General features: G+C 36.0%; 1 protein-coding gene across 10 annotated transcripts in view; it reads left to right on the plus strand.

The window, feature by feature from the left end:
- Positions 1 to 22,991, plus strand: part of RAPGEF6 (Rap guanine nucleotide exchange factor 6) — a 220,023-nt gene that overhangs the window by 94,024 nt on the left and 103,008 nt on the right. Inside the window, exon 1 of one of the 10 annotated variants that reach the window (XM_033405851.2) lies at positions 13,353 to 13,603. The exons of the other annotated variants lie outside the window; for them this stretch is intronic. Within the exon in view, the coding sequence (XP_033261742.1) occupies positions 13,550 to 13,603 (54 nt within the window). The 5' untranslated portion in view covers positions 13,353 to 13,549. Of the gene's footprint in view, positions 1 to 13,352; positions 13,604 to 22,991 lie in introns of those variants that run through there. 10 annotated transcript variants of the gene reach the window in all.

The raw sequence follows: 22,991 nt of genomic DNA on the forward strand, positions 1-22,991 counted from the left end.
TTTTTGTGCCGACACCATGCTGTTTTTATTACTACAGCTTTGTAGTATAGTCTGAAGTCTGGAAGGGTTATGCCTCCAGCTTTGTTCTTTTTCCTCAGGATTGCTTTGGCATTTTGGGTCTTCTTTGATTCCATATAAATTTTAGGATTATTTGTTCTAGTTCTGTGAAAAATGTCATAGGTATTTTGATAGGGATTGCATTAAATCTGTAGATTGCTTTGGATAGTATGACCATTTTAACAGTATTAGTTCTTCCAATCTAAGAGCATGGGCTATCTTTCCATTTCTTTGTATCATCTTCAGTTTCCTTTGTCAGTGTTTTATAGTTTTCAGTGTATATGTCTTTCACCTCCTTGGTTAAGTCTTAGGTATTTTACTTTTTTTGACACGACTTTAAATAGGATTTTTTTTTTTTTTTTTTTACTTTCTGATATTTCATTATTAGCGTAAAGAAATGCAACAGATTTCTGTATATTAATCTTGTATCCAGCTACCTTGCCAAATTCATTTATTAGTTCTAATAGGGTTTGTGTGTGAAGAGTTTAGGGTTCTTAATAGAGAGTATCATGTCATCAGCAAATAGTGACAGTTTTACCTCTTTCCTTCCAATTTGGATACGTTTTATTTCTTTTTCTTGTCTCATTGCTGTGGCTAGGACTTCTGGTAGTATGTTGACAAGAAGGGGTGAGTGGGCATCCTTTTCTTATTCCTGAATTTAGTGGGAAGGCTTTCAGCTCTTCATCGTTGAGTATGATGTTGTCTGTGGGTTTGTTCTAAATGGCTTTTATTACGTTGATATATTCCATCTATACCCACTTTGGTGAGTTTTTTCATGAATGGATGTTGAATTTTGTCAAATGCTTTTTCTTTTCTTTTTTTTTTTTTTTTGCGGTACATGGGCCTCTCCCATTGCGGAGCGCAGGCTTAGTGGCCATGGCTCACAGGCCCAGCTGCTCCGTGGCATGTGGGATCCCCCCAGACCAGGGCACGAACCCGCATCCCCTGCATCGGCAGGTGGACTCCCAACCACTGCGCCACCAGGGAAGCCTGTCAAATGCTTTCTCTGCATCAATTGAGATGATCATGTGGGTTTTTTTCTCTCCTTTTTTTAATGTGGTATATCACATTGATTTGTGTGTGTTGAATCATCCTTGAAACCCTGGAATGAATCCAACTTGATCGTTGTGTATGATCCTTTTTATGTATTGTTGGATTTTGTTTGCTAATATTTTGTTGAGGATTTTTACATCTGTATTCATCAAAGATATTGGCCTGTAATTTTCTTTTTCTGTGGCGTCTGTATCTGGTTTTGAATCAGCACGATGGTGGCTTAACACAGTGAATTTGGGCATGTTCCTTCCTCTTCTGTTTTGGAATAGTTAGAGAAGGATGGGTATAAGTTCTAGTAGCAAAAATCTTAAGTAGTACTTGTGAAAGCATGCAGTAGATAATTGGTTTTATGACTACTATAAGGATCTTTATTTCTTTCATTCTACTGTCTTGTTTTTGTTTTTGTTTATTTTTGGCTGCATTGGGTCTTCATTACTGTACGTGGGCTTTCTCTAGTTGCTGCAAGCAGGGGCTACTCTTTGTTGCGGTACGCAGGCTTCTCCTTGTGGTGGCTTCTCTTGTTGTAGAGCACGGGCTCTAGGCGCGTGGGCTTCAGTAGTTGTGGCTCATGGGCTCAGTAGTTGTGGCTCGTGGGCTCTAGAGCGCAGGGTCAGTAGTTGTGGCGCACGGGCTTAGTTGCTCCGCGGCATGTAGGATCTTCCTGGACCAGGGCTCGAACCCATGTCTCCTGCATTGGCAGACGGATTCTTAACCACTGTGCCACCAGGCAAGTCCCTCATTCTACTGTCAGCAGTTCAGAGAGATCAGGAGAATCATTACTTTAGATAGCAGTGGAAATCTGACATTTTCTTTTTTCATTTGGAAACCATCATCAACTTTTTCTTGCTAGAATGCTGAAAGTCAAAAATTCTTAAAGATGTACAGAATATTTCATTAATGTAGTTTTCTTTATCTTAATTATTATTAATGCAAACCTGTACATCAAGATTTTGTGAACTTTAAAATTTTTGCATGTTTTTCAGAGTTACTTTCTAAGTGAATGCCTAGAACGATTGAAAAAAATGATTTATTCTTACGAAATATTTTCATAGTTTTGTCATATACATTGCTTTGTATAAGGATGAGAACCACAGTCTCAATGTGAAAGGTTTTTTTGTTGTTGTTAAAAACAGCAGTTCTACTGTATAACAGTAATAACATTCTTAAAACTCCTTTGGGTATTGCTCTCAGAGCTGGCAACAGATTTAAATGTCTTTGAATATTCTCTGTGATTTCAGAGTTTTGATCTTTGGGGAGGATGTATTTGATATTTCAAAATAGCATAAAGGGGATAGGGAGCAATATTCAGTGAATAGGATGGGTAATTAAGCCAAGTAAAAATAGTCTAGTATTTAGATGAGCCATCTGTCTAAATTCTTCCTTCACTTACTCTGTGATTGGGACATTTCACCTAAACAATCAGTGCTTTGGTTGCTTTACCTCTAAAAATGAGGATGGTAATATTGCGTCTGCCTGTCTTCCATGATGGTTGCTGATAGAACATGTGTGCACACTCAAGGTCTAATCAGTTAATGACATCTATAGAGTCTTCCACTCAAATGTTTGTGCCCTCCTCTCAATTTTCCCATGTCATTTCCTTAGTGTTCACTGCCATTCTTTTTAGAAATGCTGTAGTAGCATCTCCCACACTCCCAGCCAGCTTTCATTGTAAAAGCAATATTTTTTCATTTTAAGAACTTTGGAGAATATTTTTTAATTGAAAAGTGTTATATAATCTCTACATTTAAAAATATCTGCTTAATCATTTTATTTGATTTTAAGATTTGTGTTTCTCTTCTCTCTGATGCCTCTACTCCTATTCCTTACATCTTATTCCTTACATCTTCCCCTATCCGCTGCCTCCAGCTAATTCATTCATTTTACTTCTGTCAGTCCTAAAGGAATCTTTTAACAATGTTATTTCTTTTAAGCTCTTAAATCTTTTCATTGCCAAACACCACCTATCAGAAATTCTAATGATCTAGCATATTTATCTGGCATATAGTCTAAACCAGTTCTGTCCAATAGAACTTTCTACAATGATGGAAATGTTTTATATCTGTGGTTTCCAAATGATAGTAACCAGCCACACGTGGCTACTGAGCACTTAAAATGTGGCTGGTATGACTAAGGATTTTAATTGAAAATTAAAAATTTTAATTTAAATAATTTATATCAACTTATGGGAGGAATCTATGATTTTTTCTTGGTAGAGTTAGGTACACATCTCTACATTCCTGTAATATCCCATGCATATACCTGTGACTATTCGTTATATTACATTGTAATTTTTTATTCAAATGTCTGTCTCTCTCATCAGAGTGTACATGCCTTGAAAATGTGAACCATCATCCATATATCCTCAGAGTGTATTGCCTGTTAAAGAAGATAGAGTGCCTGTTTTTTTTATAAACTTGTTTAGGTTCTTGTGTAACTTTGGGCAAGTTGTGTGACATTTCTTAGTTTGTTTTATATATATGAAAGGCTCTGCTTGGTGTTTGGTGCCTTGAAAAAACATCCAGTAGTGTCAGCAGCTTCTATTCCTGTTGTTATTGAAATACTCAAAAAACCTTTGTTCCTGTTGCTAACAAAATAATTTTATTATTTATCTATTTCTGGTTATTAAAACGTGTTTACCACAATATGTGTATATGTTAAGATAATTGAAAAATGTAAGCTAAAGAATCGGACAAAGGGAGAATAAAGGTAAGAATGATAAAGTCAAGCAGGCAACAATCAGCCAACTATGCCCTTTCCAGTTTTCTTGTAGCCTATACTCACAATGGCTCACTTTAAACAAAGCAGTTTCTTTGTTCAACCCTACAAGGTAGAGTGGTTATAAAATGAATATGAAAGTCACTGAATGAGTTGCTTTACTATGTATAACAATAAGTGACTAGAAGCCAGTTAAATGATGACAGGAGATGTCTGCCAGAAACTGATGACTGGTTTTGGAATTATTGCCTTGAAGACCTTCTTTCTTTTAGTAATTAGCAAAGTCAGTAGTTTAGCTCAGGTGTCTTAAAATGTAGTTTGCAAACAGTCCACAGGGCATGGGAAGAAAATAGTAGAGTTTATATGTACTGTTATCTTTTTAAGTTTCTGTGGATTTTTGTGTGTATTTCATAATGAACACAAAATACTTTTGCTGGTAGTACATGTATTAATTTATAAATAAATGATGTATCTTAGAAATACAGCTCAGAAATATTTAGTTTTTAAAGTATTGAGATTATATGATATATAAATCCCTTTGTCATCTGGCCCCAGTCTACCTGTTCACCCTTCTGGCCCCATAATTTTGTTGGTTGTCCCTTCCTTTGGTTTTTCTCTCTCCCTGGAAGGTTCTTGCAGGCTTCTTTACCTAATATAATTCTGTCCTTTGATGATTCAATTTGAATCTTAACTTGCTATTTGCTCCTTTTATCCAGAATGGTCTCCTGCCATGTCCTCCTGACAAAGTCCAGCTCAACTCCTAAGAGTCCATTCATCCATGAACTCTTTGGAGAAGCCTCCCCTAACACTTACTGTTTGTAGAGTGCTCTTCTCATTGATCCCATAAGATGTTACACATACTTACATGCAGTGTGCTCATATAATCATGCTCTGTTCTGAAGATAGCAGAAAACAAAATTAGCAATTTACTTAAGAATTTCTTAAATGTCTGTATTTTTTATAGAAAGTTGATTTGTGTTTTAAATAGCCTACAGTGGTGAACATTTTTCATATGTAGTGAGTTGAATTTTTAATATTGGTATATGCGTAAGGTTAAATGGTAAAAATAAGCCAGGGACCAGTAAGGGGGAAGTGTTTTGGTTTCACAAAGGTCAGGCAACAAGTATGCCTTTATTTAACTTGAAATGCATCTCTAGATTATCAGACAACATTCATCCTTGGTCATTTTATGGAAACATTATTGATCCAAATCTAAATCTGGACATTCTTTAAAGGTTTAAAAAATATTGTTGGTGTTTAGGTACTTCAGTTATGAAGTTATAGTTCTTCTCATTGATATCTCTTCTTCTTCTGCTATATATATATATATTTTTTTTTTCTGCTATATATATATATTTTTTCTTCTTCTTCTGCTATATATATATATTTCTGCTATATATATAGTTTTTTTCTTCTGCTATATATATATATTTTTAAATAAATTTATTTATTTATTTACTTATTTATGGCTGTGTTGGGTCTTCGTTTCTGTGCGAGGGCTTTCTCTAGTGGCAAGCGGAGGCCACTCTTCATCGCGGTGTGGGGGCCACTCTTCATTGCGGCGCGTGGGCCTCTCACTGTCGCGGCCTCTCTTGTTGCAGAGCACAGGCTCCAGACGCGCAGGCTCAGTAGTTGTGGCTCACGGGCCCAGTTGCTCCGCGGCATGTGGGATCTTCCCAGACCAGGGCTCGAACCCGTGTCCCCTGCATTGGCAGGCAGATTCTCAACCACTGTGCCACCAGGGAAGCCCCTTCTGCTATATTTTTGAACAACGAACAGTCTGGGTGTTTGATGTGCTGTTATTGGCTCTTAATTAGATCCCACATTCCTCAGACTAAATCTTAATTTTTTTTTTTCTTGTTCCTTATGTCACCTTTCTTGTTCCTTTTGCATTCTCAAGCACAGGATAATCTACTACCCTTCTTTCTCTTTTTCTCCATCATAGCACCTGCACAAAAGTGAAGCCAGCCAACTCTTCCCAAGGGACACCTGGAAAGAGGGATTTCCATGGCAGCATCATGGGTCATGATTTTAAATTTGGAGGGCTTCCTTTTGCTCACCCTTCTTTACATGTATTCTTCCTACACAGTTCATTGTTCTGGCATAGTATGGCAGGTGGTGAGCATGGTGTGACACTCTAGAATCTAATGTTTGATTTTAGGCTCACAAATTACTAATGCAACAAGCATCTCTTTCTCTTTGCTTCTTCTGTGATTGTGCCTTGTGTTCCCTGCTCTCCTCCAGCGCTCCATGTTTTGTTTGGATTTAGTGCGTACAGAGAGAGATTAAGACGTTTGTCCGTACAGCTGAGTAAGAATTCAAGTGTGGTTGCTGAGATCACCTCATGGGTCGTGTCTTAGTCCGTTCAGGCTGCTCTAACAAAGTACCACAGACCAAGTGGCTTATAAACAACAGAACTTTTATTTCTCACAGTTCTGTAGGCTAGAAGGCCAAGATCATGGTACCAGCAGCCAGCATGCCTCAGGTCCTGGTAAAGGCCCTCTTCTGGATTGTAGACTGCTTACCTCTTGCTGTCTGCTCACATGGTGGAAAAGACTAGGGAGCTCTGTGGAGCCTCTTTTATAAGGGCACTAATCCCAGTCATGAGAGTTCCTTCCTATGACCTGATCACCTTCCATAGGCCCCACCTTCTAATACCATCACCTTGGGGATTAGAATTTCAACATACGAATTTTCCAGGAACACAGACCTTCATAGCAGCATCTCAACATTTGTCTCAGGACAACCCATTTGAACTTCCAAAGAAACTAGGTGCAAATAAGTTAAATCCTTGATATGGGCAGGTTTATAAGAGCCAGATTCCTCAGTTTGATGTGATAGAGTAGACATTAAACTAGGAATCGGATGATACGTGTTCCTTTTCTATTTCAAGTGCTAATTTGCAATGTTAAGGAATATTTAAGACCCTCAGTCCCTGCATCATGTGGGGGAATTGAACTAGCTACCAAGTCCCTTTTAACTGTGGACTGCCAACCCCTGCTGTGTCCACATGGTAGAACAGGGCTAGGAAGCTCTCTGGGGCATTTTTTATATGGGCATTAATCCCAGTTCCAGAGCCCTCATGACCTAATCACCTCCTAAAGGCCCCACCTCCTAATACCATCATTTTGCAGATTAGATTTTAACATAGGGATTTTGGGGATGGGGGGGGCGACACAAACCTTCAGACAATAGCAGACCACCAGTAAGCAAATAATTTAAACATTTATTCAAGTCAAAATGGAGGAGGTGTGCACACTCTTGTTGCATATATTATCAGAATTTCAAGTTTGGACTGCTAAAGTCACAGTCACTGATTGATAAACCGTCAACAGTGTGAAGTTTATTTGTGCACTTGATGGATCCTTATTATTTTAAATTATATTTTGTGTCTGATAAATACTTGTAGAATGAAAGGATGAGTGAGTACACAATCTTCTATTACTTCTAAAGTAAAGAAGATTGTGTATCTGGAAGCTTGGCCAATCTTATTTGTGTATAAGACAGTGAGTGTTGATCAGACTGCTACTGAGAAATTTGGAGCCCAGCCTCTGAGAATCTGCAGCTTTTCAGTGTTGTTTATTCTCTCACCCTATTTACAAGCCATAGTGCTCTGGACAGATATGTTCTTTATTGTGCTTTATACCTTAAAATCAGAAGAGAACTTTTCTCCTTTTATTCATGTGTGTCTAGCGTCTCTTGGGAGAATTCTTCTCATTTGTCTTCTGGGAAATAATTTAGAATTCTCAATAGAAGGTTCTTGTACCTAGTTACAGGGTCATGAGTCTGCAAATGGACAGAGAAAAAGCAGAGGGGTGTAATTGTAAACAATCTAAGTAGGACAAATGCCTGCCTAGAGCAGATTAAAAAAATTTTTGTGTGTGAAAAAAAATGTTCCTTATAGTAATGTAGAAAAATATAGAAGAATATTAAGAAGGAAATGCTGTAATCCTCAAAACCAGAGATAGCTAGTGTGGCTAATGATTTTTAAATGCATGTATCTCGATTAAATCATTGAGATCTTTTTTAATTTAGATAATGCTGAATATTTATTTATCCTGCCTTTCTACTTCTCATGCAATTAAATTTTTCCCTGAACATTATTTTTAATATTAATATTATAACAAAGTATTCTCATGCAGTTTCCAGTTTATCTCCTATTACAACTTGTATGAATATATCTGTATGTGACTTTGATTTTTTCCCTTAAGATTGATCCCTAGGGTGTGAAAATTATTTTTCATAACGTATGAAAATTATTTTTAACGCTCTACATAAGTACTGCTAACTTCTAAGTAGTCATCTTCAAAGATTGTTTTTATCATTCACTCTGTGTGAGCTTCAGGAGTGTTGGGAAGAGGGCAGGGGCATGCCCTCTGGTTGTCTGGGACGATTCTCCCTTGCTTAAAGGTGACACTGATTCATATGGATCTGCCCAGGGAACCAGAATAGGAAAGATTTTTATCATACGTGAAACACTTTACAGAAAGCTCTTTTGAAGATCGTTTGAAACGACTCTGATACTAATGTATATACCAGTGGCCTAAGACAGTGATTTTTGAGAGCATTCCAGATGGAAGGGGAATAACTACTCAAACATTTCAAACAGATTAATGCTGATTGTTACTGCCTTTTAATTTGATTTGTTACCTGTTCAGTAACTAGGCATTTAGCTTTTATAGTACTAGAAAATGCAGTATTTAAAATCAGAGAAGGGATACAAAGGTAATCTCTAATATAATCCAGGAATTTACAGATGGAGACAGTATTCTCAATTGTTTAATTTTTTTAGTGAGGTTTCTTTTTTCAGTCATGTTTATATATAGATACAGGTATTTATTTTAATTATTGGGCAAATCTTGTTTTTTTGTAGAAAATAGTACGTTATATTAAAACTACATTAACTTTGCATATAGTATGTAGCATACTTGACTATATATGCAAAGTGTATTTTTTTGTGTGTGAGTGAAAAATGCTTGCTACAATTGCACTGTGTAGTGGAAAGTAGAAGCATGGTGGTGCCTTTTTATTGTTGCTTCGGTTTCACTGATTCTAATTATAGAAGCTTACATCACCTTAGTTGATGATGAAGGCTTCCCTCTTTCTCTTTGCTTTTTCTTCCTCCATCACTCCCTAAGGAAGGATCATATTTCATAGTGCATATGTGGCCCACTGGTGGCTCTGATAAGGTTTTCAACAGCGTGGTGCTGATCATTTAGTGGACATAGATGACAGTGTGCTGAAGCACACTGTTTCTTACAGAATAGGAAGAGAGTGTTGGTAGTCTGGCTTTCTTCAGAAAGTCTGAGAAATAGATAGGATGCAGTTTGAAAGCAGGAATTCCTGAGGGGCACCAGTAATTAGAGTTAACCATGTCTGGTAACTACAGAGATTCATTTCAGATGTTCAAGTTAAGCAAGGGGCAGGAGGGGGGCAGGGAGTAGGAAAGCTTACTGTGATCCTTTAAAAGGGCTTGTATGTTACCTCAGATATTATGGTAGTGTCATTTATTCATTCATTTTCCAAAAGGATTAAAGTGTTTTTACTATATAAATCAGTACATTTAACAGTTTATATTTTAAAGGCCAAATGCTTACAGCTAAAACACAGAAATGAGTGGCCTGTTTGTTTTATTATTTATATATTTTGTAAAACTACATAATTTTTCTTTGGTCTCACCTCCTTTTGAGTTTGGCTTCTCTACATTGTGATTATAATATTTCACTGTGCAGATGGGGAATAAAGTGTGTGACTGTGCCTGAGATTACTATAAACCTGGTTTTTGTTAATGTTGGTTTTTTGTTTTTCATAACGTCTAGAGTGTAAATTCTTTGTTAACTTACCTTTATCCATGATTACCTTTTTTGTCCTTTTCAGTGTTGTTACCTATTGACATAAAAGGTATATTTATAGGTTAGTAACTATTAGAGCCTCATATTTGGCTTTCTATACAATATGATTTCAAATGTTCTGCTTCGTATTTTTGTTTAGAAATAGTTTATATAGTTAATGTATTTTATATTAGTTTATACAGTTTATCATGTGTTCATAAAATATGAATACATAAAATAATTTATAATATGAATATATAAAATTTATATTATGAATATATAAAATTATTTATATTTATATTATGAATATATAAATAATTTAATTATTAACTATATAGCATTTACATTTTTATAAGACTATTTTATAATGGTTTGAAGTTTTGCAAATGAATACATTGATTGCTTTATTTGGTAGTAGTTTGAAAGACCTTTTTAAAGCTAAAGATTTCATCAGTGTGGCTTAGCATCATGACATTTCATATGCAGGGGAAATGTATTCTTAAATGGTTATCCTGTGGTTATGATTCCTAGACAATGTGTAGATCAGGGCATTCTCCCTTTCTGCAGTTACTTCATTTGAATTGGTGAGGTAATGGAATGAGATCATGATAAAATTTTTAAAGCAATAGAAGTGACAATTCATTTATTCACCTAATCATATATTTTAGTTATTTGATAAATTACTGACTTTTCTAAAGATGTTTATAGTTTTCAGTAATTGAGAGTAAGTCATTCTTACTGAAGAAACAGTGTGGTATAGTGTATCATCAAAGTGGTGGTGGGTTCACATGCTGAATATAAAATTTGGCCTGTTTGTTTCTTTCATGATATTGTTGCACAGGGAGATTTTTCATGCCAGGCTCACCGTACAGTTCCCTAGAATGGCAGATACTATGAGATGATTGGTAGAACAAGGAAAAGGATGATGTCATCTTCACTTCCAGGCCAAACTAAAGGAAAAGAGAGTTGCTCCTTTATTGAGCTGGTGTTTACTACAGTTGTTCTAACATATGGTATTAGTGGATTGCATTTCATACACAGGGCAGAGTGTTTTTTAAAGTAGTTAAGAGATGGCTGTCTCCCTTGCTCAGCTTGAAGTCCTTTGTGTGCTATCAGCGTGATTTATAAAAAGGAGGAAAGGTGCCCTTTAGGGTTTTGCTTTTTGATTTGGTTGTAATTTATCCTGTTGGTTCTGTACATGAATATAATTACTGTCTTGCGTTGAAACTGAAATGTTTTTCAGTCATGTAATGTTTACATACAGGATATCTTTTAGAAATTTATCTTTAGGAAATGTTTGGCTTCATTTACATACAAGGTGCCTACTATCATTTTTCTGTTTTTAAAAATGAGTGTTAAAATTAGATTTTAGTTAATTTATTCTTAAATACTTAACATTTTGTTGAAATTCCAACTCATATGTTATTTAAATTAATTGAGTTGAAAAAATACATTGGTGATTGAAAATCAACCTGTACATAATTTCCATGTTTTAGGGTTAGAAAACTAGGGTCATGTTTATTTCTTAGATTTAGTTTTATATTTAAATGTAAATTTTGTGTGTTCCTTTGAAATTTTTTCAGGAAACAGATAATTCTTAAGTTTTATGGAAATCCATATTCATAAATGGTCACTTATTGTGAAAGTATGACTTGTCTTTATTCAGAATAAAACCTAGTTTTACTAAAGTCAGTTCTAGTCTTATAAGTAGCAGCATAGTTCAGATTGGCAGCATAGTGTTGTTCAGAAAGTGACTTATAGTTTGCTCAGGTGTATTGAAGAACTCTTTGTTTGTTTGCTTATTTGTTTGGTTTTGGCTAGTAACAAGGTGTTCATCTCTTGACAGTAAAGTCCTTTGTAATAACACCTGTCTCTCAGGTAATAATTTCTCTTATGTTGCACACCTCTTCCCTCAAAATGGTGGTAGGTAAATAAAGCAAGATAATTCAGTTACTTTGATTTATTCATTGATGTTATTCTCATAATTTTGCTGCCTGGAGGGGTATTAACTGTATTTTACCATTGGAAACTGTGTCTTACTTTGGCCATTGAGGGGCACCATTGCAACCTTTAGTGCAAACTCTTTGTGGTAGTATCTGCACTAGATGCCTTGTGGCAGAATCTTGAAGAATAGGGTGGGTACTAGAGGAATTGTGTTTTCAGATTGGAGGAGGTGTGGCAAGAATTAAATTTTTCCTGTAATTTTTATAGAAAAATATTTCCTTTTAGTCCAAGCTCAATTTGGAAGCAGGTTGAATCATTTTCTTTTCTGATTCCTTCTGAGTTTTACTTGCTTCTGGTCTCTTTCTAGGAATTTAGCATTGGGCTGTAGGAAAGTACCATATTGCATAGATTATTCTTCCTCAGAGGGGTTGGTGAATGCCGCACGTCAGCTCTTGTGCCTGTGATTTTTTTTTTTCCAGCTTTTCTTTTGGGAAATGAAATTGTTTCCATTTAAATGTACTATTTACATACAAATCTTAGTACCAGTTTTGATATTTTTAATGTTAATTTAGAGTGGTCTTGAAGGTTATACCTTTCAGAACATTATTTGATAAATAGGAAGTTTTGCAAGCAGAATACATATGTGACATCTGAGAACTAGGCTGCCTTCTGTATTTGCAATGCAAGAGTATCTTACCAGAGCTAATTATTTTCCCTTGGGAGGACAATACTGTGTTAAATTTGAATAGTAATATGGCTTCCCAAATAAAGCTGTGTATCAATGCACAGAATTAAAAATCAAAATGGATTTTTAAGACTGAAACAGAGAGATGCTTTAGCCAGTTTTTTTCTTACAGAATTTAGCTTGCTAACACGTTTCACGGGAAGGGTGTGTGTGTGTTTTCAATAAATTGCTCTTTGGGTTACATCTGCAGATACAGTAGCCAATTGATCTAATGCAGTTTCTGAAGGCTTTCTATACAGGTGATGTCATCCTTTTAGCTCTATTCTCCTCCCACTCTCTTTCCTTCTTATTAGATATTTCATCTTACTGCAGAGCATAGAATCAATAGGAGCTTCTCCTTAGGGAGCTGCTGTGAAACAGGCAAGGACAGTAGGAATTAAAACACTAGCATACAGTCTTGCTTTAGCAGAAGATGTAGTGTTTTTGTACCATATCATATATAAATTTTCAACCAGAAAGCCAGACTTAGAGCCACAGTACTATCTTACTGATGCATTAGAACAAGGAGCAATGCTGCAGAGCCGTAAATAGTGCATGTGAAAAGAGAAATTTTTAATTTTGGAGATTCTCAGGCATTCTACAGGACAAACCTGTTAGAGCATATATCTTCTAACTACCACTTGCTCAGTGGTTGATTTTTTTTTTTTTTTAAACCTCTGGTGGTTAACAATATAAAGAAGAAACTTTCATCTTAAGGATACAGTGTTCTGGTTTGCTTCTGATGCAGAAGAATTACTGCAGTGCTTACTCTACAGAATGAAATAAGTTGAAGAAAAGACAAAGCTGTCTTTGGAAAGATTTCTCAGAATCAAGCAACACGGATTTGGTGCATGTTGCCTTATTTGCTTTGATTTATACAGTATTAACTGTTCAGTTACCACTGTGCATGCCTGTGCCAGGTGCCTGAGGAAGGATGTGTCTGTATGTTTTGAGCCAGAAATCTAAACATCTTGATTTACTGTGATTTGCTTGTTAAAAGTGAACATTTTGTTGAAAAGTATTCCAGTTATTTAGAAGCTAAATTCTAAGCTATTGAAAGCTCCTGATATCAGTTTGAAAGGGATTTGGAGAAGCTGTCTTTACACTGCAATTTACACTGCAAATGGTATATAATTTATAAGAAAGAAAGTTAAAAGAATTTTGTCAACATACTCATCGGTGTGGCTCTGTTTTGAAAAGGAAACTATCCTTTGCAGCTCAGGAAATGGCTTTTCTTGTTCGCTGTTATGCCAACTGTCTTCAGCCATGGGCCTCCAAAGTAAGTAATTATTTTCTTTGAGATTGATATAATTTACCTATTACATTTAAATTCTACCTGTTGTGAATTGTAAATGAGCTGTATTGTACTATTATATTTTCCAAACTTTTAAAAAATAAGAGCTACAAAACAGTCTAAACTCATTCTCATGGCCATTTTGTTTTTCAACTTAAAGGAATCTCTAAAATATTCTAATATACCTCTAAGAGGATTTGAAAAATACTTTCTTAATTAATCTGTAGACTTAAAATGCAAAACATTTGAAGTATATTGTTTTCAGACTGAATCATCATTTGTTTATGCCTATTTCTGTACTTCTCTGTGATCATACTCTAACTTGAATGTATTGTATTTCCTCATTTCCTTAAAGGGTTGATGTATTTGGCTATGTTAGTCTAATTTATAGTCTGTGTTATACAACATTTAGTGAACACTTTAATTGTAACAATGACTGTGTTAAGATTGCTTTATGGTTGTGTTGAATTAGAGACAGGCACAATAGAAGCATCTCTTAGGATGATCTGAAATCATGTCTTTGTTTAAAGGTTGTCCTATTGATGGTGACTAAGGAAGAAATACTGTGGTAGCATCATGGTATAATGTTTTATCTGAAAGATAGCTCGTTGGATATCTCTCTTAAAGGCAGCTTCTGGAAGGACATTTAAATTCACTGTCCATTTGGCAAAGAGCTGATTGAAATGTAAAGAGATGGAAAGATGCCTAGGTACACAGTTCATTTGTACTATTACCTGGTAAGGCATGGATGGTCTCTTTAGTGCAAATGCCACCTGTGGGGCCCATGCATTGCTGAGGCTTGGCACTGAGGTTTAAAATGACACATGGAAGGGAAATGGATGAGACCAGGTGAAAAAGATTCAAACAAAAGAATGAGATATAGGGGTTATTCTTCAGAATACCTACAAAAAAATAGCCTTTTGGGGTACTGGTATCCAACTTTCAATGTAAGATTTAACAAGTATAGAAGAGGCAAAGAGCATTGTAAAGATTAGATTGTAATGTTTCATTAAATGATAACAAATACTATCTGAACAGGATTTCGTGAGTGGTACTTTACTATGTAAATTAAGTGTTTATGATAGAGTACATCTCTCCTATCGCCCCACCCACCCACCCCAACTCTCATGTTATTGTTTATTATTGATGGAATATTAACTGGATTGTGATTAAACACGTTAAACTTGTGATTAAGTTTTCATACTTGCTAGTTTTGGTTTTCTAATACTTTTTACTCATTTTTATTCATGTATTTTTCCCATTCTGCTACTCAGATTCAGTACTTCTGAGTTGATTTATTTTCTTGATCAAATAAATAGTTCTAGCAACAATGTTCAAAATGCTTTCCTTTATATTTACCCTTCAAATATTTGCTTATTTGTATATAAAATAATAAATCTCAAGTCTTTTTCCCTTTAGCATTATTTGTTTTGTTTTATTTTTTATCCTTGATACCATAAAGTTTTACCATGGATTATCTAATATTTTGTTTTGTTTTCTTTCCCCTTTTTGGCACTTGAAAGTCTTTCTCAAGCTGAAGATTCCCATTTGTCTTCACTTGTGGGAAATGTATTAGTTTTTGAAAACTGCAGCTCTTTTTTTCTCTTGTCACTCCATATGTTGGAACTCTAGATCTATCCATAATGTCTCTCAACATTTGTTTCATACTTTATTCTCACTCTGTGCCTTCCCAGTTTGATATTCTAGCTCATTAACTAATTCTCCACTTGTGACTAATTTCTGTCCTGCTATTTACCTTTTAAATTTCTAAATTTAATTATTATGTTATTGATACCTGAAATCTCTTAATTGATGCTTTTTTACCACCACCCTTGTTTAATAACTTGTTTTCATTTTGTGGATGCTATTCTTTTTTCCTGATTGTCTTATCAGCTCTTTCTTCAAGTTCAGATTTTTCTTAGTTGAGTTTTTTTGTTGTTTTCTTTCAGGGGTTTGACTTTTCTTGATTGATTCTTATTTGAGAGCTCATCGTCCGGTCTGTTACAGTTGCTTGCCCCAAGTGACTGTCTACTAGATGGTGGAGGCATTACTACTTTGGCTTCCATCTTCCTTAGGTAGCTCCTACAGTCACTGGTCTAGGAAGTGCTTCCATTCTCACTTTTATACACAGCTAAATCTATAGGTTATTTCTTGACTCTTCCCTAGCTTTACCTATCTGCAGCATTTGACACAGTTGATCACTTCCTCCTCCTTGACATTCTTTCTTCAGAGTAAAAGTCAACCATGACTTGCCAGACAGTATGTGATCTCTCTTCCCCTCATCTTTCCCTACACTCCTCCTTGTTACACTACTCCAACTACTCTGGTTTCCTTGTGTGTCCTCAAACTTGTCAGGCATTCTTAAACTGATTTCCTGTTTTCTCAAGAATTCTATTTGCACTTTTAACAAACCCACTGTTAAGTGCAAATATTGATTGAACACTGCTCTGTGGTTTTAAAAATGTTAAAAAGTGGGGAGAAACATGTGTCTTAGAGTTAAAAAAAAAAAACTCTAATATTTATTGAGTTATTTAACAGTGCCCCCCCCCCATCCTCATCTTTCAGGAAAAATAATGAGTTAGGAATGCAATTTCACATGCCTCAGGCACAGTGCTGCTGTATATATGCAAGGCTGCTATGATTAGTTATAGCTGTTTCCTTTAGGGCTTTTGGGAAATTTAGACTGTTTCCATTAAACAGGCTCCAGACTGCTTTGGGAGCCTTAGGATCTATTTTTAACCCTCTCTCTCACTGTCAGCTGACACTTCTTTGATATGACACTCTGTCTAGCCCTAGAAAGTACTTTATAATTCTGGTGGCTTGCTTTTAATTTCATAAGGCCTCTATCTTCTTGTGCCTTGACGAATGTTTCCTGTCTCCCATATGTATGATTTTCTTCCATTTCATCTTCTATGCTTCCAGAGTAATGTGTTCTAAAGGTATATTCTCATAGTCATTTTCTTGCTTAAAACTCTTTAGTAGGTCTTTTCTAAGACAGGGAATCTAAGCATCCCAAAATGCTATGTCTGGCCCTTCATCTCTTGTGTCTTCCTGTAGTATACATCTCTACCTGAGCTACACTGGTTTGCTTACTGTTTCCTGAATGCATCATGCTCATTCAAGTCTCTGGCCTAATATTGTTCAACAGAAATAAAATGTGAATTACATATGTAATTTTAAACCTTCTGGTAGCCTTATTTTTTAAAAAGCACTTTATAAGGTGAATTTAATGTAATAATACATCCAGTAGAGTTTTTAAAATATGTAATAAAAATAGAGTAATTATTAGTGAGATATTTCCTTTTTTTGTTTGTTTTTACTGAATTCAAATTTGCATTGTATACTTACAGCATGTCTCAATTTGACTAGCCACACTTCAAGTGCTCAGTAGCCATGTGTGACTTAGGGCTACCACATTGGACATTGTGATTCTGGGTCTTTGTCAGGACTCTTCAGTACATTTAGTCTGCTCTCTACCCCTAATGAGAATGAGATCTTTCTAAGTTGCATTTGTTATTTTATTTGTTACTTATTCTAATTTTTTAAATATCTTTATTGGAGTATAATTGCTTTATAATGTGGTGTTAGTTTCTGCTGTACAACCAAGTGAATCAGTTATATGTATACATATATCCCCATATGCCCTCCCTCTTGAGCATCCCTCCCTCCCTCCCTATCCCACCCTTCTAGGTCATCACAAAGCATCAAGCTGATCTCCCTGTGCTATGCAGCAGCTTCCCACTTCCCATCGTTTTACATTTGGTAGTGTACATATGTCACTGCTACACTCTCACTTTATCCCAGCTTCCCCTTACCCCTCCGCGTCCTCGAGCCCATTCTCTACGTCTGCGTCTTTATTCCTGCCCTGCCACTAGCTTCATCAGCACGGTTTGTAGATTCCATATATGTGCGTTAGCATACGGTATTTGTTTTTCTCTTTCTTACTTTACTCTGTATGACAGACTCTAGGTCCATCCACCTCACTACAAATAACTCAATTTCGTTTCTTTTTCTGGCTAATATTCCGTTGTATATATGTGCCACATCTTCTTTATCCATTCATCTGTTGATGGACATTTAGGTTGCTTCCGTGTCCTGGTTACTGTAAGTAGTGCTGCAATGAACATTGTGGTACATGTATCTTTTTGAATTATTTAATTGTTTTTTAAAATCTCCCCAAACCCATGATATCTATCACTGTTATGACTAGCACCAGGTATACACTAAGTGCTCTTTATTGAGTAACTGGGAAATTAGACCACCAAGCTTGTTAGAAATTTATTTCTATATATAGTTAATGAGTATGTGTTTCTGAAATGTCTTACTGTGAGTAGCATACAGGAACTTACAGACTATGTAATGTGCCCAAGAATCATCTTTATTCTTTGATAGTTTTAAGGTTAATGGATAAGTGACTTCTGGATAGGCACAGTTCCTCTGTATCAGGTAGCTACGCTTTAAAAAGAAAGTTCTAACAATGCAGTTTGGAATTTAATAGTGAACTTTGAGGAATGTTGTTCTGTCGGGGAATTGTGTAGTTTTTAAACATTATTTTTAGGGTTAATAATAGATATTATTTCATACTTTAGAGCCCTTTGAATAACCTTCATTTAAATGAAATAATGCTTGGGTATGAATTATAAGGGGCAAAAAGTTTCAGATAGCAAACTTATTAAAGGATAAATTTCCCTACTATCATTCTTAGTTTTGGCAGGTTATTCTTGAAGACTCAGTTTTTAAATATGAATTAGAATCTTGAACATTTGTGTAATATTACACTTATGCTATACATGCCTGCATTCATGCCAATTTAGATTGAAGGAGATCTCTGCCACTGCTCCCCCCCAAACTAATTGTCCTATAAATGTTTCTTGGATAGATGGATGGGATTGTCCCAAAGCATTATTTCTTACATTGACAGGGTGTTAATAAGAATATTGGGGGAAAAAGAAGTTTTGAAAATGCTGGGTGAAACAGATTTCTTTTTTGTGGGACTTCTTGGACCCTCCATAAATATGCTTATGCTTGTTGTAAAGAGTTAAAGGGGCATATGTTATAGCATTATTTGCTAATTTATTCAGCCATCAACCCCCTCCCCCCAATATATCCACGAGTTTTGTCTTCTGAAACAGTATTCCAGCATATACAGTTCAGGAAATGCTACTCACCCTGAAATACTGAATGTATCGTGCTAAGACTTCATCTGTTCAGATATCCGTGGAATCCCTCTGAGTGACAGTGTTCAGAAGTCAAATATTCACTCAGTTTTTCTTTTTTTTTTTTTGAATAAATTTATTTTATTTATTTTTAGCTACGTTGGGTCTTTGCTGCTGTGCATGGGCTTTCTCTAGTGCAGCGAGCGGGGCTACTCTTCATTGTGGTGCGCGGGCTTCTCATGGTGATGGCTTCTCTTGTTGTGGAGCACAGAATCTAGGCGCACGGGCTTCAGTATTTGTGGCACACAGGCTCAGTAGATGTGGCTAGCGGGCTTTAGAGCTCAGGCTTAGTAGTTGTGGCACGTGGGCTTAGTTACTTCACGGCATGTGCGATCTTCCTGGACCAGGGCTGGAACCCGTGTCCCCTGCATTGGCAGGCAGATTCTTAACCACTGTGCCACCAGGCAAGTCCCCCACTCAGTTGTTCTTAATGAGCAGGTGTTGTATGTGGGGTAGGCATCACTATGGTAGGCTTTCATTAGGTAGTAAAGGTGAAATATAAATTATATAACAATATATTTATGTTTATGTATATAATATACAATGGGAATATAAAGAGTGTGAGTGCTGCATTCAAAGGAGTGAAGTGAAAACGCACTCCTTTTTCACTTCCCATTCATTTCTCAGCTTCCTTATGTTGGGAGTTTTTGTTGTTAATCTAATTTTATATCAGTTTCTACTCTGTTTCCAGTGCTTATGAGGTAAATGTTCATTGTTGGCTCTAGTTTAAATCAAGTGTATCAGTATTTGTCATGTTCTCACAAGGCATTCTAATAAAACTCATCTTTGGATCTTAATATTTTCAACATTATAAAAAGTCAGAAAGTATACTGTGTGTATAGCAACCCCTAGTTGCTAAGAGGTACAGAATGTCAGTACATTCCAGTGTTTGTGGACACTTTTAAATGGGAAGGAAGAAAATTACCCTCACATACATGTGTATATATTTGTTTTCAGTTCTGAAATTTTTCAAATAGTTTATTTTTAGAAGTAATAGGGGAATTCTTTCTCCATATGGAAGTATAACATCTCAGCTAGATATTGCAAATAAAGTTAAAATTCCTTTTGGACCACCAGCCCCGATCTTTCACGTTCACTATAGAGTGATACTGTTGGTTATCTAGTGTATGTTCCTCCAAGTTTTTTCCCCCAAACCTAGATAAGTATATACCCAGAAAATACGTGGTATTATTTTTATGTTTTTTTAAAAAATGAGTCACATCTTTCACATTTATCACGAAACTTGGTTTTTCAATCAGTAAATCTGAGAGAACTATCCAGGTTTGAACATACAGATCTGTTTTATACCTTGAACTGTTGCATTGTATTCCATAATGAGCTATATAACAATTTAGCTGTTCTCCCTGCGATACTTGTTTATCTTTTAAACTATTACAAACATTATAATGAATGTCCTTGTACATTCCCCCTTGTACACCTGTATGCTTCTTTAGGGTAGGTGCCCAAAGAGGAGTTGTTGAGTCATAAGGTTTATATATTTTAAATGTAATAAATCTTACATTTGCTCCCTCAGAGTGGCTACTCCCCAAATCACTGTCCAGAGTAGCTGTATCAGTTCATAACTCCCTTTAGCAATTTATAAAAGTATTGTTTTCCTCCATTGCCTTGCCCATATTTTGTATTATGAAATTATCTTTTTGCCAGTCTGATGGGGAAAAAAGTTATTTGTATTAATTTTTATTTCTGTGATTGCTGGCAATGTTTAGCAATCTCTTCCAGCCGTTTTTTCTCCTGCTGCTATTACTTAAGTGGCCCCATGTTAAGATGGCAGAGCCAAGAGACCAAAGCAGCCTGGATATCTGAGTCTCTGCATGTGAAACAGTTGCCCCAAAGAGTTGCCTGGACCTATAGGGTACTTCGAGTCGGCGAAATATACACTTTGCTGGGTTAAGCCTGTGTGAGACATACAGTGTTGATCTTGTGTCACTGCCCTTCTCAGAAACCTACAGTAGTTCTCTATTGCAGGAATCAATTTCTAAATACCTAGCTTAACATTTTTTATTACATTCTACCTCTTCTTAATACATCTCTTTCCCTTTACATGTATAGATAGTCTTCAGGAAACTATGCACTTTCATAATCTGTGTCTGTATTTAAGCCATTAGCCTTCCCAGCCTCCAAATAAAACTTTGACACTAGTCTTCATGGATAGGTGAACTCCAACAGAGCTCAGAAGTTCAGGTATAGGAAATGGGTTTGGAAAATAGGGAATTTTGCCAGACCTGGTAGGCTGGAAGATGATGGGGTAAGTGAATTGAGGTTGCTGATGAAAAGTCAGCTATTAAATCCTGGCTGGGGTCAGGAAAGGAAAAAGGGCAGATGAGCTGAAAGACAGTGGAGAAGTTTTAAGAAATTAAGAATTCCTATTGGAAGAAAACCTTTTCCTTTATGTTTTCTTTGTTTTAAACAAAATAGTAGGTACCGGGTGTTATGAATTCCCAACTTAATATCAGGAAACAACTTCGTAGGAAAGAACAACAGATTTATAGTCAGGCAGCCTAGGTTTCAGATTTCAATACCCCTGCTTCCTAGCTATGTGACCATGGGCAACCTTTACAACTTCTCTGGGTGTTGGTTTCCTAATCTGTAAATCGGGTAAAATAATAACATCTACCTATTAATTCATTTAATTAGAGGAGCAACCCTAGCCCTAATAAGCATTAGTCCTACTACAGCCTTCATTACATTTATCATTCTTATTTTACTCACTATTCTTGAATTTGTAGTAGCCCTTACTCAAATTAGATAATCTATATAAAAAGCATGTAGAAGGATATATTTGCTGTAGTATACCTATTTGGTAAATATAGTGAGCACTCAGTTGTTAGTTTCAATCATCATCATCATTATTCCCATCAGATAGCTAGGTTGAGAGGATTCCTATATGAAGATCTAAGTTTTCTTCATGACTTAGAAAGCAGATCTATATGCTTATAACTCTTTGTGTTCTCTCCACTATTAGACTGAGCTCCTTGATGGTAGGACCCATCTGTTTTCATCTTTTCTAGCAGAGTTCCTGGCATAAAGTAGAGTATAGCAGAGTACTGAAATCAGGTGAACCTGGGTTTGAATTTCAACTCCACTGCTTACGTGAGTGTGAGGTCTAGGGCAAGTTGCTTGGTCTAATTGCCTCAGTTCCTCATCAGTAAGGTAGGGATGATAATAATAATGCTTGCCATTTAGGGTCTAGTAAGGATGATGATTACTCAGTATGTTGTAAGTATCATTACCAAACCAGTTTATAGATATGCTCTTGTGGCTTTGGTTCACTGTGTTACTTTTATGGTTGATCTCCTTTTCCTTGGTCTTACCTCTGTAGGAATCTTGGAATATAAAATATCTTCCTCATCCCAACACCCCAACCAGACATTTGTCATTTTAAAATTATATTCAGTCTTTCCCTTTCTGTCTACTTCATTACTAGGTGAGATTTTTTTCTTTGTATCTAAACAGTAGACACTAAGTAAGAGGAACGTCTTTGAGCTGGAACATACTCCTCTATCTTCTGTATTATTGAAACCAGTTATTGGTAGCTCTTTGATTTTCTGCTTCCTTTTTTAGTACTCATAATAGAGCTATAAAATGGCCTCTAAGCATGGCTTTAGCTTATTCCACAGGTTTTGATATATAGCATTTTAATTTTTATTCTGTTTAAATATTTTCTAATTTCCAATGTGACTTCATTGACCTGTGGGCTATTTAGAGGTTTGTTTTATAACTTCCCAAATACATAATAGTTTTCTAGTTATCTTTTTATTACTTATTTCTACCTTATTTGCACTGGAATCATAGGATATTCTCTGTGTAATTTTAACCTTTTGAATTTTGTCGAGGGCTGCCTTACTATCAGTGTTTATAAATGTTTATGTATATACCCTAAAATTATGTATTCTATGGTTTTTTTAAATAAATTTATTTATTTATTTTTGGCTGTGTTGGGTCTTCGTTGCTGCGCGTCTTCGTTGCTGGGCTTTCTCTAGTTTTGGCGAGCGGGGGCTACTCTTTGTTGAGGTGTGCAGGCTCCTCATTGCGGTGGCTTCTCTCGTTGTGGAGCACAGGCTCTAGGCGCGCAGGCTTCAGTAGTTGCAGCACACAGTCTTGGTAGTTGTGGTTCACGGGCTGTAGAGCACAGGCTC

This window comes from Orcinus orca, chromosome 3 (assembly GCF_937001465.1).
Source record: "Orcinus orca chromosome 3, mOrcOrc1.1, whole genome shotgun sequence".
NCBI lineage: Eukaryota > Metazoa > Chordata > Mammalia > Artiodactyla > Delphinidae > Orcinus > Orcinus orca.